This window comes from Hetaerina americana, unplaced genomic scaffold, assembly GCF_022747635.1.
Source record: "Hetaerina americana unplaced genomic scaffold, ioHetAmer1.1.p SCAF_14, whole genome shotgun sequence".
Classification (NCBI taxonomy): domain Eukaryota; kingdom Metazoa; phylum Arthropoda; class Insecta; order Odonata; family Calopterygidae; genus Hetaerina; species Hetaerina americana.
In genome coordinates, this window is record NW_027286514.1 from 13225020 (window position 1) to 13239964 (window position 14945).

A 14945-nucleotide genomic window follows, 5' to 3' on the forward strand; every position below is an offset into this window, starting at 1 on the left:
TAGAAAGAATTTGGGGAGTTTTGGTAATGGGACGGTAAAAAATTAAAAGGACTTCGCTTCACAAGACTCTCAAGCAGACCTTTAAATATTATCTTCTTGTTTCCATGCAGCCTTTTTAAAAAGAGGCATGGATTCTAACGTGCACACTTATGAACACGTTGGTGCATGCTTGCGTCATGCTATGGTGGTGCATATAGAATCGAAATGACCACAGATATTAAGGAATTCAGAGAGACTGGAACAAAGATAGACAGGGTAATGGTGGCGACAAAGCAGAGATGGGAAAACACATAAACATCACACATTTATGCCTAAAGTAAATTAATACTTTTTTTTAAACATTAAAAAATTGACAATACAAAACCCACACCAGCTCCTAAAACAGTCCACCTTACCAGAGTCAAAGAGGAAATAAAATAAGGAATAACATGAAAAGGGAATTGATGTGACAGCAATAACAAAGGAGCTGTGGACGGGGGAAGGAGGAGGGAAGGATCGACAGGCAAACGTTAATGGGGGGACGTCAAGGGATGGGCGGCCTCTCACGGGGAGATTCGAGACAAGTGGGGAGGGGAGAGCTTAGCACATTTTGGGGAGAGCCAACCCCATTTAAGAGGAGTTTTCTTCACTTCCACAACCAGCGGCAAGAGTTTAGCAGAATTCTTCCCCCTCTCCAACCCCAGTTACTCCAACCCCCCACCACCCCATTTCCACAACCTCCTCCCTTTTTTATTTCTTTTACGTTGAAAATCAAGTACAAGGGGGCAACAGGGCCACACTCCTTAGATGGCCAGAGTTGAATTGTCCCACTCCAAATCCTTGCCCTTGCCTCCCATCCCGCTGTTACCCTCCTCCTCTTCCCTCCCAGAGCCCCCATCATCCTCATCCTCCTCCTCCTCCTCTTCTTCATCCTCCTCCTCTTCCTCCTCCTCATCCTCGTCTGAAGAGTCCAAGTCATCCCGGTAGCTTGACCCGTCATCTGAAGTGTCATCGTCATCATCATCCAAGCATGTGGCACCACCGGAGAGGGTCAAGGCCGAGTGTCCACCACCCTTTCCTCCACCTTTGCCTCCCTTCCCGTGACCCGACTGCGATCCCTGTGCATCCAGCTGCTGTGGGAATGGGCCCAGAAGGCCAAGAGATAATGAGTAGTATGCTTCATCCAACCTCGGAGGCACACAGGGGAAAATGAACTATGCATGCACAAGAAGCATACTGTGATAGGATTCCCTCTTAGGAATTCAAATTCAGTAATTTGATGATGGGAGTGCATGACTGGTATTCACTGCAATCAATCCATATGGTGGAGAAGAGGAAATGGACAAAAAAAAGACCCAGTGAACTGAGCAAAGCAAAAAAATAGGGTCAATGACCACCACTCAAATACTTAAAGGCCTGTGTTTAAAGAGCCATTAATTCAATGATGACATTACTGTTAAAAAAAATAGACAGTATAGCTCAATAAAAAAGTTAAAAGAGTTCATTAAATGTTCAAAAATGTAGTGAAGAACAATAAACTTTGTTGAATATGGGATCAGATTAAAATATTATGTTTAACATATTTCAACTATTGATGACAGCAGTCCACATTAGGTGTTCCCAAAGGGTAAATTTTCAGCCAGTGTTCTATGATGGCACACACAAATTTGGGTCAGTTGAGTGTTGTTCTGGATATCAATAGCATAAAAGTCAATCATTTGGGAATGAATTTGGCCTTTTGATTACTTGACTATGATTTACAGGAGTTTCTCTGTTAACAAAACTTTTTGTAGAACTGCCCAATGGGTCAGGGAAAAGGAGAAGAAAAATTGGGCAATCATCAATATTGCTGTTTGGATGAAGTAATTTTATTCTCCCACCTTTTCAACTGGTCAATGAATTAGGGACACAAGAGAGAAATAAAAGCCATTGTGCCATTGAAGTCTAGCAATTAGATGCGGTGGAAGCATAAGCGTTATTTTCCTTAGGTAAGGTATGTGAAAGTCTTCGTCAATCACTTCAGAGCAAATAAACACTGATCATGATGCCAATTTTCCCTTTTGGAAGCCCTTTTCAGAAACCAACCAAAAGTGCTTTCAATTGTGAAGGGTGACTTCCTTCAGATATTCTCCTTGCACACACTGCTGAAGCTTAATGCCTATCCTCCTCTCACATCCACTTGATTTTAGGATATTCTGAAGGCTTAATTAATTTTGCAACATAAAATCATTCAACAGAAATTTCTAGAACTTCAACATAAAACATATTCCAGATGAAATCACAGCTTATTAAAAATTTGTGGTGAAATTCAAAAGAGCATTTTTAAGTAGTCTGAAGATCATGATTAGCTCAATATGGCAATGTTAAAGAAATAGGTTTTTGATGAACTTAAATTCACTAAAACTTATAATTAACTAATAACTTTCACTTATACTGATGATGTGTGTAAGGTGCATGCTTATTATGTGAGATACTTGCTCAGTGTCAAACTCATTGCAATTATGACATAATTTGCCATAGGCATAATAGAAATTTGGACAACAAAATATGAATGTATTCTATTGGGAAAAGCTCAAGAGAATAAAAGAAAGAATCATAGTGGTGACAGAGATCTCTTCAGCAAGTGATAATGGAAGAGAATCTCACTGCACCTTCAACTGTAGATCAATCTACTTGTACCACTGCAAAATTTAAATTTGAAAAACTTAGTTGGGCTGATTTCATGAGCTTAGGCCAGTGGATATGTCTGCAGTTAACCAAGTCACATCCATGAGGCATTCATTCATGTTTTTATTTTTCTAAACACTTTCAGGACCAAATGTTCCGACTTTAAGCATAGTGAACAAAGTTTAAGTACAAACTTAACAAAGGAATTATCCTGGTATTTTGTTGCCCAAATGCAGAACTGCAAGAAACATTTTTGTGTAATTAGTTGTTTACTTTGAACTTGGATAGTCCAAATGTCAATTTTGTCAATCCCTTCAAAGTCAATATACCAAGGTTTCACTGTAATAGAGGTAATTTAATCTTAGCTTTTAAGAAACTTTTTTATTAGAAATAAAATGTCCAATCAGACTTACTGGACTACACATGTATGAGGATTATTCTCTAACATTCATTATTTTTTATCAACCGAGACAAGGAAGATGATAAGACTGACTAATCTAATGTTATTTTACTGTGGTACTTTTCAGGGTATGACCTATGAAGGTATTGATTAGTGATGGTATTGAATTAATGGTCTATGACGGTATTAGGAGAATAATCAATCATTGGAAAACTACAACTCATAAAAATTGCAGTCTGCTGATGGTGTTACCATGAAGGATAATGACAGAATTCTATTCTATACACAAAATAGTTACAATCTAAATATTACAGACTAAAGATACTTTCGCAGCATAGCATTTTCCAAAATTTCTTTAAATTATGCAATCATCGTCTCCATCGATATTTTTTCATCAGCTTCATTATTCCTTAGCCAAAACATTCCACAAACACTGAACTTTCAGATTTTACTCACATCCATTGGGTTCACAGTAATATTAAGTGCAGAGTCATCCCAAGCCATTTCAGTGTCTGCAATTTCCTCACGCTGAGCTCGTTGATGAGCTGCTCGGATCCTTATAACACCGAGGACAATCATGAATACCAAGAAGCCCACACAAACAACAATGATGATGGTGACGGCATGGCCTGAAATAACAATAAAAACACGGCATTTAATTTTCTGATTTAATTTTTGTGTTTCACTAAATATTTGAATATTTAATGACTGCAAGCAGCATTGTAGAGTACAAATGTAGTGACTGCACATTTTATTTTTTTTAGCATAAGAATATACTATAAAAAAGTTACATGTTATTACATGTTTTCTAGAAATGACCAACAATTACTCTATTTTAGTTCACTCCATACCAACATTCCAAAACACTTCCAACATTTTTTTTAAATTTCCTATTCAATTTAAGGCTCTAGCTCTATTCCATCTAAAAAAAAGACTTGTCATTTCAGTTAAATAAATCATCTATAAATGGTAGAGCCCAATTACAAAAAATGTAGGCATTCACAGATTGATTTTTATCATCATTTCATATTTTCCAATTTTATTGAAAAACCCCAGAACTTTCTTGCAATTACAATTCATTTTTTTCCCATGATGATGACATTAAGTGACCATTATCTTTCTCTCCAGAGCAAAATCCTAAAAATTATCATACATGCTTAAATAATAGGTGGAGTTTTTTTAATCCTAACTTTTAATTATACTCAAAACCACAAAGAGAGATTTTCATAATAAAAATTACACATTGGCAAGCAATATATGCTGATTAATTAGCTCCACAGACTAATTAGCACTACTACTAGCATCACCTTATACTTCCTTCACAATAAACGGGATAACAAACATTAGACATCCAATGCAACAATTTCAGAGCGTAAAAATCATTCGCCTTGACTGGGACTCGAACCCAGATCCCTCAATATCCGGTCGAGTGCTTTAGCCACTTAAGCTACCGAGGCGTCCTCTTAAACTCTGAAATTTTGGGGCTTTTAAAGGAACTAGATGTTATGACGAAATACCGTACATACAATGTCACATGCATTCGTAGACGTGCGCGAGGCGCCACTGTCCACGAGGTTAAAGCCAACTTTAAACACGTATGGTGTTTTCCCTTTGACAAATTCCAAAGAAACTGCGGGAGATGCCGCAACAGTAACTTTTAACGGAGTCATCCGCTAAATGTGCATTTTAATGCAACAATTTCAGAGCGTAAAAATCATTCGCCTTGACTGGGACTCGAACCCAGATCCCTCAATATCCGGTCGAGTGCTTTAGCCACTTAAGCTACCGAGGCGTCCTCTTAAACTCTGAAATTTTGGGGCTTTTAAAGGAACTAGATGTTATGACGAAATACCGTACATACAATGTCACATGCATTCGTAGACGTGCGCGAGGCGCCACTGTCCACGAGGTTAAAGCCAACTTTAAACACGTATGGTGTTTTCCCTTTGACAAATTCCAAAGAAACTGCGGGAGATGCCGCAACAGTAACTTTTAACGGAGTCATCCGCTAAATGTGCATTTTAATGCAACAATTTGCATTTGCAACGACCGGATATTGAGGGATCTGGGTTCGAGTCCCAGTCAAGGCGAATGATTTTTACGCTCTGAAATTGTTGCATTAAAATGCACATTTAGCGGATGACTCCGTTAAAAGTTACTGTTGCGGCATCTCCCGCAGTTTCTTTGGAATTTGTCATTAGACATCCACATTCCAAAAATTTGTATGAATAAAATGAATTAAGTGACTGATTTAAAAGTTTAAACGTCATCCTTTTCTAAACCTTACTGATATGAATGGATAATGAAGCAATGTCTCCATAAAGCTGTATTCCCCTCATGAACACTCATGACAATCTAGACCATGTAGGCATGGTGAGAGAACTTTGAAAGTACCCTGTAAGTCTACTATTACTTTTTCATTAGGGGTATGAACTTAAGCCAGTCTTTTATTATCTCTAGCGCCAACCAGCAATATTTATCACATAACTCTAAATTTTAATATCAATTTTTACTAACACACTTATCAAACATGTGATAAATGATACATAAAACACTACACAGTAGAACATAAGGGGATAAGTTTCATTTTCCACTTAAAACTTTTTCTGCCACAACAGTACACTGTCATTCAAAAAATATAAAGAAAAGCAGATCATTTCAGACTTTGTCAGGTCATCAGAGCACTTCCAAATCCTCTCTGGTTCCATCAGTACATACTAAGTGAAAAAATCACAGTTAAGTAAGTTACGAATTGAAAAACATTACGTCCATTTGTCTCCTTAGCCATACATAGTACTTCAAACTCAACAACAAAAATTACGTTTATATAGTTTATAAAATTGAAAATATTATGAAGCAGTTAACACTTTCAAAAATCTAGATTGATCACTCTATTTAATTGTCATTGCTTTGAAACATATTTTTCTCTTTAGTTTTGCATACTATTTAAATGGTTTAGTTAAATTTTTTATTACAAAACTAACTTGTGCTAATTCCCAATCTGAGACCTATTAAAAGCCAAATATTTCAGTGGATGCTTTCGACTGAAGAGAGCACCAACTTATACCACGACTGCTAAGCACTAAACCAAATAGAAATATTTTAATCCATAAAATAAAATTGAACTTACTTCCGCCAGCTACAACTGCTTGTGCAGTGTCTGATACATCTGCAGTTAGATAAACATCACCAATAGTTTGTGATGGATGAAGTTCCGCATGATGCCTCTGTTGAATCTAGATTTTAAAAAAAGACTTTGTTAATGACCACCAGGAATAATATATTACATAATTCCACAGCTATTTTTGTGGATAATCAACCAATACAGATAAACTAAAATCACTGAAATCCATAAATCATTTTATACCCAAATTTACATCTTGGCACATCCAAGAGTTGGATTATAATTATTAACTTATTTGAATTAAGCTCCTCTCTCCTTCACCACCAATGAGATTTCAACATAAAATAAAAGTAGTCTTTTCCAAATGCTAGCTCAGTTAAAATATTATCTTTCAGAAACTAATTTCAGTAAGTGAATGAGTACTCTATCCCTGAAATTGTTTACTTCTAATATCTAATAATATTTCAAAACAAAAATACTGTCTACTTATGAGGAAATGATATTTTACCGATAGAGAAAGAAACGAAATATTTATTCTTAAATGGTCTCTTAATCAAATATATTCCATCAAAGTTCTATTAATTGAACTAAGTATTTATGTCTTTGAACCTGTTGAGCTACAGAACATGAAAAACAGTTACTGAAAAGAAAGCTGACCTGTGCATGAGCAGGTCTTGGAGCTGGAGCAGCAACTGACTGAGAGGATTGCCTTCCTGGATGAGAACTTTCTCCAAGAGAAGAGGGAATACCAGTAGCAACAACTTTTTTCATGCTCCCAGGTAACTCTGATGACTTTGCAGATGCATCATGGCCCGAGGCTCCAATGCCGCCAGCCCATTTGCTCATATTGCTTCCTGCTAGAGTAGCAGCCACCAATCCCTTCTTTGGCAGACGGGGATGGATCACTGTGAGCTGTCAAGACACGCATGCATGCTAGAGTCAGATGCCATTCAATTCAACACACTTATGTTCTCATTCCAAGAAGCTACGACAAATATTACTCATTTTCAGAATACACGAAGTTTTTTTGCATTAATTTTGAAATTCTTGCACAGCAAGATGTTTTGTTGCATGATTATGCAATAAATATGTGGTGAGACATCATATATTTTTAAAATTGAAATTTTATGCCATGAATTTAAACATGGCAGCCAGGTCTACCACGTGAATTTAAATCTGGCAGAAAAGGTTGATTATAAATAAAAGATTCAGGCCAATATGGTATATTTGACATAATTTCATTACATCCACATTACAGCTGAAATCAATATCCAATTCATCTACTCCAATCATCATCCATATGTACTGCTACACAGAAAGGAGCAGCTCAAGAATAAAAAAGAATAAGGCCAAAGTACTCATATGAAGTTGTTCTTTCAAAGTGCTAAATTGATATTTTCTTTTACAATAAATTGATTAGTATTGAGTAGATCTCATCAAAAGTAAACTGGATCCTCAAATAAATATGCATTATCAATTTCACCACTATGCAATAATCATCGCTACAATATTGCCCCAGGTAATTTGCAATTTGATAATAACACAAAGAGCATTAGGATGCCAATACTTACGGTTTGAACATATTCATTGCTTAGAAACCTTCCATTTAGTTCTGAGCAAGTAAGTTTAAACACCCGATTCAGATAATAGGCTGGTTTTCTGTTTGTGTACTGAATCTGACGTAGCACCTGAAAATTGACAATAATATATAATACCAACTTTTCAGAGACATAATTCGCAATGAAGAAGTTCAAAGAACATACCTGTTCATAATTATATATCATGTCGGCACCAGAAATTAGAACACCATCTTTGTTGACCTTTGACACAATACCAAACTCAGAAAGCATATTTTCAGGCAGAGTTATAGTTTCATGGTCAGGATTTAGTGGAGGATAAACAGACACACTGCAGGAATCCAATTTCCTTTCAATGACACTCATCGATTCACCTAAACAACCGGAAAATATTATTGATTAAGAATACTTTCAGAATTTAAAAACTAGTAAAAATTTCCTCCTAACAAGATTAAAACAGGTGAATGGAATTCTAATTATAATTTAATGCTAATAGCTTAAATTTAATGCATAACAGAATTAGTCGGTTAGTTTCCATGATATTGTTTCACAGACAGTCATTTTTTCAGAGACCTGCACCATATCATTGGCTGGATCTGACAACAAATTAAAAATGCTCCGCAGCAAATTCAAGTGTACAAAAATTGCTCTATGATTCAGCCAATGACCATGGTGTTAAAATAAAAGAAAAAAGAGATCACTGTCAGATGAGAGTATAAAAAATTTCATTAATAATAAAAATGGGATTGATTTCCTTCATTACATCATTATGTGTAATCAATGGTAAATGTAATCTCAATATAAAAGAACCTCACAACCTTTAAACGGCGTTCACGTTACTGCCAATGACAATTTTAGAAACACCCATTAACTAATTCATTTTCAGTTCAGGATAGTTGAGCTACCACCAGTGTTTTTTGCCATAGATATAAAGATATCAATCAAAAAATGATTAATAATGATTGTGCAAATTTCTGTGTGCTTTCTTTGCATGACTTTGAAAGAAATATTGCAAAAAAATATGAGTTTAAATATTTAGAAATCCATGCAACTGCATTAGTTTGATACCACAAACATGGCATATCACTGTCTACAGGTTATACATGATATCTTGGAAAGGGTTGCTAATGTAAACAAGGTTGTAATGCTAAGTTTTAAATTTAAAACTAATTTTCAACTTAATAAATAACTTTATAAATACTTATATAAAACTGTCTTCTGACACAATGGTTATATCATGCTAAATTTGTAATCATACAAATCCGATGCAAAATAATCATTGCATCTATATTAGCTGAGAACATGATAAAAAAAAATTGGACAAAACTTTCCTAAATGCATAAAATAAATTTACATCTAATGAACACAGACAAGCAACAAAAAGCATAAGTTTGCAACATTTCAACTGTTGAGATTCTATCCAGTTTGATATTTTCCTCAACACAGCAATGCAGGGCGAAATCTGTTAATTCTTGAAAGTTCCAAGTTTGCTGAATGCTAATGACCAAAGAAAACAGACAATCACATCTAAATAAAGCCATACATTCATCTTGTTGACACACTCTTTTTATACGAAAAAATTATTCAAAAACCAAAGGTGAACACAGATTTTTTTTTAATAAATAGAAACGAAACCTTCATTATTTATACTTGCAAATTTTCATGTAATAAGACATATGGGCAAAATTTGGTTCATGAACCAAATTAAATTACAGAAATTATATCTAAAGTGGGTCATCAAAATTTGACGGAACAAAATAGGATAACACATAGCTGTCCACAGTAGTAACAAAAGAAAATAATCTGGTAGTCTGGATCAAATTATATTGCTTTACACATGCACACAAAATTCCAAGAGATTACTTCCTTCTACACGCACACATTATTATTAAATTGCTGCACTTCTGTTAGCAATGTTTTATAAAATGAAGACCAATTATGAACTCTGAAATATGTATTTACCAAATTTAACGCATGCAGCCATAATTTACGAGGTCTATCCAATAAATGCAGCCATGATGCAGAGTAAAGCCCTGCCCACTTGTGGTCCTAGTTGCCTGAGACCCAATGAGCCGTCTGTGCTTGCCAGATCGTCAAGTGTGCGAATGGTGCCCGTTATGTTAGTTTCTGTTGTGCTTGTTTTTACTGTTTATCGAAAATGGAAATTGACGAAATTAGGGGGTAACAAATCAACATCAAGTTTTTGGTGAAGTACGCAAAAAGTTATCAAGACATTACTGAAATGTTGACAGCTGTTTACGGTGATAATGCTCTGAAGAAAACATTCATTTTGATTGGATTAACCCAAACCAAAAAATCAAGAAAAAGCAGATCGAGAATCAAAGTCATGTTCCTGGTTTTCTTTGATGTTGAAGGTGTTGTTCATCAAGAATTTCTTCCTGAAGGACAAACAGTAAATGCTGAGTTCCACCTTACAGTTCTCAAGCGTTTGAGAGATCGCATGCATCGTGTGTGACTAAATTCAACTCAAGGCAATGGATGGATCCTTCACCATGACAATGCACCTGCACATTCAACATTGATTGTTTGCCAGTTTCTGGCAAAAAATTCAATCATCATCCATGATCATCCTCCTTATTTGCCAGATCTTACCCCCTGCCACTTTTTCCTATTTTCAAAATGCAAAAATGTGATGAGGGAATATCACTGGGATGATGTGGACACAATAAAGCAAGAAACGATGAGAAAACAAAAAGCCTAACTGATGAGGACTTCCAAGGGCGCTTTAAACAGTGGAAAAAAAAGATGGAATAAGTTCAGAGCAACAAATGGAGAGTATTTTGAAGGGGAAAATCGATGGAGACAAAATTTTGCAAAATAAAGTTTTTATGACCTCAGTGCTGGTATTAATTGGACAGACCTCGTAGATCCAACATTTACACCATTTTAGAGACAATGCGAAATCGTGGGGAATAATTACTAAAATAATAAGAACAATACCATTCTTCCACAGCTTCTGTTTCTTCTGGTTGTCACCCGTAGTAACAGACACCCGGACATCAGTGAAAATTCTCACTCCCAAGCGGAAGTCTTCATATTCACGGGCAACATTGCCAGTTCCATTGACTTCAATTGTAGGCCGAGATGGCTGCAGCACCATAACAAATGATTCCACTGATGGTATTTTTACAGATCTTCCACCTCCACATCTGGAAGGATCATTCAAGTTTATCATATTACAGGATAGCCAATTTTACATAAATAAAAGACAAAACCATTCACTATAGTTTGAGTCAAAATTCCATTCTGAACCCAAAAAATCCACGATTATCTGAAAAAAAACACATTTTAGACCAGGTTGCATACATTAAAATAAAAACATTAACAGATGAAAAATCGAATCAAAACTATCACGTTTACTATCAAACAAGATTTAATGAATGATGCTTATCAACAAATGCAGCAATCAGGGTAATCAAAAGTATACATTTTGACAGTGTTAATAGAATTAGGAAAGTAAAAGTTGTATCATTTGTTTAAGGCATTTAAAAGAGTGGACATATTTGTACAAGGAACCTCTAAGATTACTTCATTAACAGCAGATTGAATTCGTTTCACTAATGGCATCTATTTAGCGTGTAGCTTATAATTATTGGGTATGCTAAGTACAGTTTAAGAGAGAACAACATTACCATACCACAATGCCCCACATTGTAGATTATCACTCATTTGAAATCAATGTACATAAAAGAAAAATACAATTAGACCTGTTATAACAACCAAATACATGAAAATGTCTTGAGTCGATGTATAATTTCTCATTCAGATTGATATTATCATGGGAATGATAAAAATTCTTTCTTTACTTTAAAATGCACCTTTTAGAGATTCTTCAAGAAACAAAAGTCTTCTTGTGTTTGTATCCTAGTTCATTTTACAAAATTGATAGAAATACGAGAAAATGAGAACTAACAGGCGAAAGCATGCATTTCTTGACAAGAGACTATTGGTGGGTAATGCAGGGCACGCAAAGTAAAATATCCTTTAAGAGCTCCCAGGGCAAAAGGTTTATACATGTTTTTCTACCTTCATGCCTACAGTAAAAAAAATCATCCCACTACCATCTTCAAAATATATAATGAGTTTTAATATTTCACTCATTATTCCTATCGGTGCTATGAGGTTATCACAAGAGTGATCACTTTCAAAGTAGTACAAATTTCTGTCTAAATATATAAAGACTAGTTGAGTAAAAATGAAGTTATGTAGATTTCCACTTTATGCATGCACAATATGAAACCTGATTTCCCATACACTAAAAAGTCCCCCAATGTGGTTTTATGGAACACTTGAGTTTCTATGGGCCATAAACCCTTTAGCCAATGAGGGATATCCGTAATTCAGAGAGTAAAGGTTGCAGCAACATAACTTTTTTTGATATCATTTTGCAATTGAAAAAAGGAAGTTATGTTGCTGAACTCTGTATTTCAATCGCTCAACCATTTCACATGACGAGCAGGCAATAATTATGGAAACAAAACAAAAATAAAGGTAACCGGTTTTCATGCCAGATTATCCAGGAATATGAATAAGGAATATATCCTAAGTAGGAATCCATAGAGAATGAATGCGAACTGCCTAAAACAAGAGTACATTTTGAAGTTGTAATCATTTTGCTGCAAGTTTTTTCCCTGTCACCAGATTCTAAAGCAAATTCCCCATCATCGTACACACCAAAGTCAAATACACACTAGCATATAATGTTAACTTACCTGAGTTATACTCATTATAGGTAACTCAAAAAATTTAATGAAGTTAAAATTCCTACAATCGATGAATGGAAGACAATTACTCCGAAGAACTTCATATATTGAACTTCTAAGACTTAAAAAAGTTTTTAATATATAAAAAATAAAAACTTACACAACAGATGTAGTAAGATGAAGGTTTCTGCGACCAGGAGTTGGAAATTCCCGAGAGTTTGTGTAGCCAATTTTTCTCACCAAAATCTCCAAATTTGTTTTGTTATCTCCCTCAATGCTCAACTCAGTAAGATCTATCAGATGATTGGAATAAATATGGATTAATAGTAGTTGATTACAGAAATGAAACTGAACTCAGGTTAAGTGACAAGAAAAGTGGGGCTTATAAATGGTTGGAAAAAACTTGACAACACGTACCACTGTTGGTGAGGAGCTCCATGCCTGGCTCAAGAAGCTCCATGGCTGGTACTTCCAAGGACTCTTTGCACTTGTGTAAACAGGCAAGAACCTCAGGCCTTTCTGTCTTGTGCAAAAGCAATGACAAACCAGCTAAGTATCCTCTGAGGTGATGTTTCATTTTATTTTCAGAACCTGTAGGGATAAATAAAAAAAGGTAACGGTTAGGTAAGGTTGCTCAGCTAGAAGCACACAGCATCACTGTAGAGAAAACAAAGAGAATGCCACAACTAGAAAGTACATGGATATGCCACTGCCAAAATTAAGCACTCCATACTTATGGCTGCTTATAATTCTTATTTTTCATTGGAAGGAATTTATGTATGAGAAAAATGTCACGGCATAGCTACTATGTGTACATGTCAATGCTATTTGTAAAATATTCCCTAAATGAATTGGCTCTTTTAATTCCTTAAAGTTATTATTTATGATGGTTTTTGATTAGCTTTATTACTAACATAGTATATTTCATTCATACATTAAATAAATATGCTTACTAAGGTTCATGTCATGATTTGCTATGGGAGCCAAAAGTTTAACAATATGCAATAACAATTGAGTTTTTGAGACCTATTCTGGGACAAAAAATTATTTTAAAGCATCATCATCATCTTTATACCTGATACCTAAGTTTACTGAAGACACTACAAAGGATCTTTCCAAAGACAAACTACTACATACTGTATCTGCCAACTCGTAAAATGTATAAAATAAACTACGAAATTCATAATTTCTGAACATTTCATTCTAAGAGACACAGACATGCATGGGCAACCCAGAATATAATTGACATTTTTATGAGGGTTTAGTCAGTAACATTAGTAATAATGATGTTAAGCATTGAATTAATTAACTTCCACAACATGCTGATAAACATAGTTTCAGATCATGATTTTCAATGCTCTGGCACTATCACTTCAAATTCAAGATGATAAAAAATGTAAGACAGATGAGAAAATGGATGGTAGATGCTTAGTTAAGATGAAAAGGAAGGAGTAACAGAGTAAATTTGGTAATAGGAATGAATGCGATACAGAAAGGTAGATTGAAGGGACAGAGGACCTAACCAGATCCAACAAAATACATGTTTCAGGTTGTATACAGGTAGGTGCAGATAGAAAAGGGAGGGCTATCAAAGGCAGTGGTAGGTTTCAACATATATTCAGAGAAATTAGTAAAAGAGGCATACCATGAGCTGGCGATATGAATGAAAGTATTTGGGGAATTTATAAAATCATGAGGGTAAAAAAGAAACTTAACACTTCCACAATAAAGATTTAATATTTCACGACCATGGTTTTCATACTGCACATCATCATCAGGTGAGAAAGAAGGAATTCTGAAGGAATTCCACCAAGTTAAACCTGAAACTGTTATGTTCATAAAATCAGTTAACTTTCTGGATGAGCAAGCTTTATTTAACCAGTAATGATAATTTCAACCGTTGCTGAAGACATTATAAAATCAATGTGATATGTACGGGATGAGAATCAATCTAAAAGAAACAAAGGTAATTAGATTTTTGAGAAAATACACGACCAAGTCGAACATTGAAAATGGAGGGCATAAACAAGGACAAGTATAAGTGTAGAGGACTAACACAGACGGGAGTCTCTTTGAGGTATTGGTGTGAAAAGGAATGGAAAAAATTATACAGGTGTAGAGGAACAAAAGTGAAGGGTTTCTGGGAGAAATTTGACAGCAAAAAAGTAAATGCAAGGTTTTTTATTTGGGATGGAATATTGAAGACTGTAACAGAGAATGTTAGGCAGTCAGAAAGTGTATGGAAATAATTAAGGGCTAGGTGCAGGGTGTTACATTGTGCCATGTTAGGTGAAGCTTAGAAATGTAGCCGTTGTTAAGCCCGTGACAGACTGCCATTAATAATTATTATGATAAAAATAACTTCGTTTTTACAAGTATCAAACAAAGGAGGATGGAATTGGGGAGAGTCCTCCAAATACAATAACTTTTGCTATGTCTCATGGAACCTCAGATAAATATTAATGAAATAGCTA

General features: G+C 35.2%; 1 protein-coding gene across 1 annotated transcript in view; it reads right to left on the reverse strand.

The window, feature by feature from the left end:
- Positions 1-709: 709 nt before the first annotated feature.
- Cals (calsyntenin 1) overlaps positions 710-14945 on the reverse strand; it is a 34721-nt gene continuing 20485 nt past the window's right edge. The window contains exons 10-18 of the mRNA XM_071583539.1: positions 12889-13062; positions 12632-12764; positions 10709-10917; positions 7934-8121; positions 7742-7858; positions 6828-7082; positions 6177-6282; positions 3503-3675; positions 710-1109 (exon numbers count right to left, since the gene is read on the reverse strand). Of these exons, the coding sequence (XP_071439640.1) occupies positions 783-1109; positions 3503-3675; positions 6177-6282; positions 6828-7082; positions 7742-7858; positions 7934-8121; positions 10709-10917; positions 12632-12764; positions 12889-13062 (1682 nt within the window). The 3' untranslated portion in view covers positions 710-782. The remainder of the gene's footprint in view (positions 1110-3502; positions 3676-6176; positions 6283-6827; positions 7083-7741; positions 7859-7933; positions 8122-10708; positions 10918-12631; positions 12765-12888; positions 13063-14945) is intronic.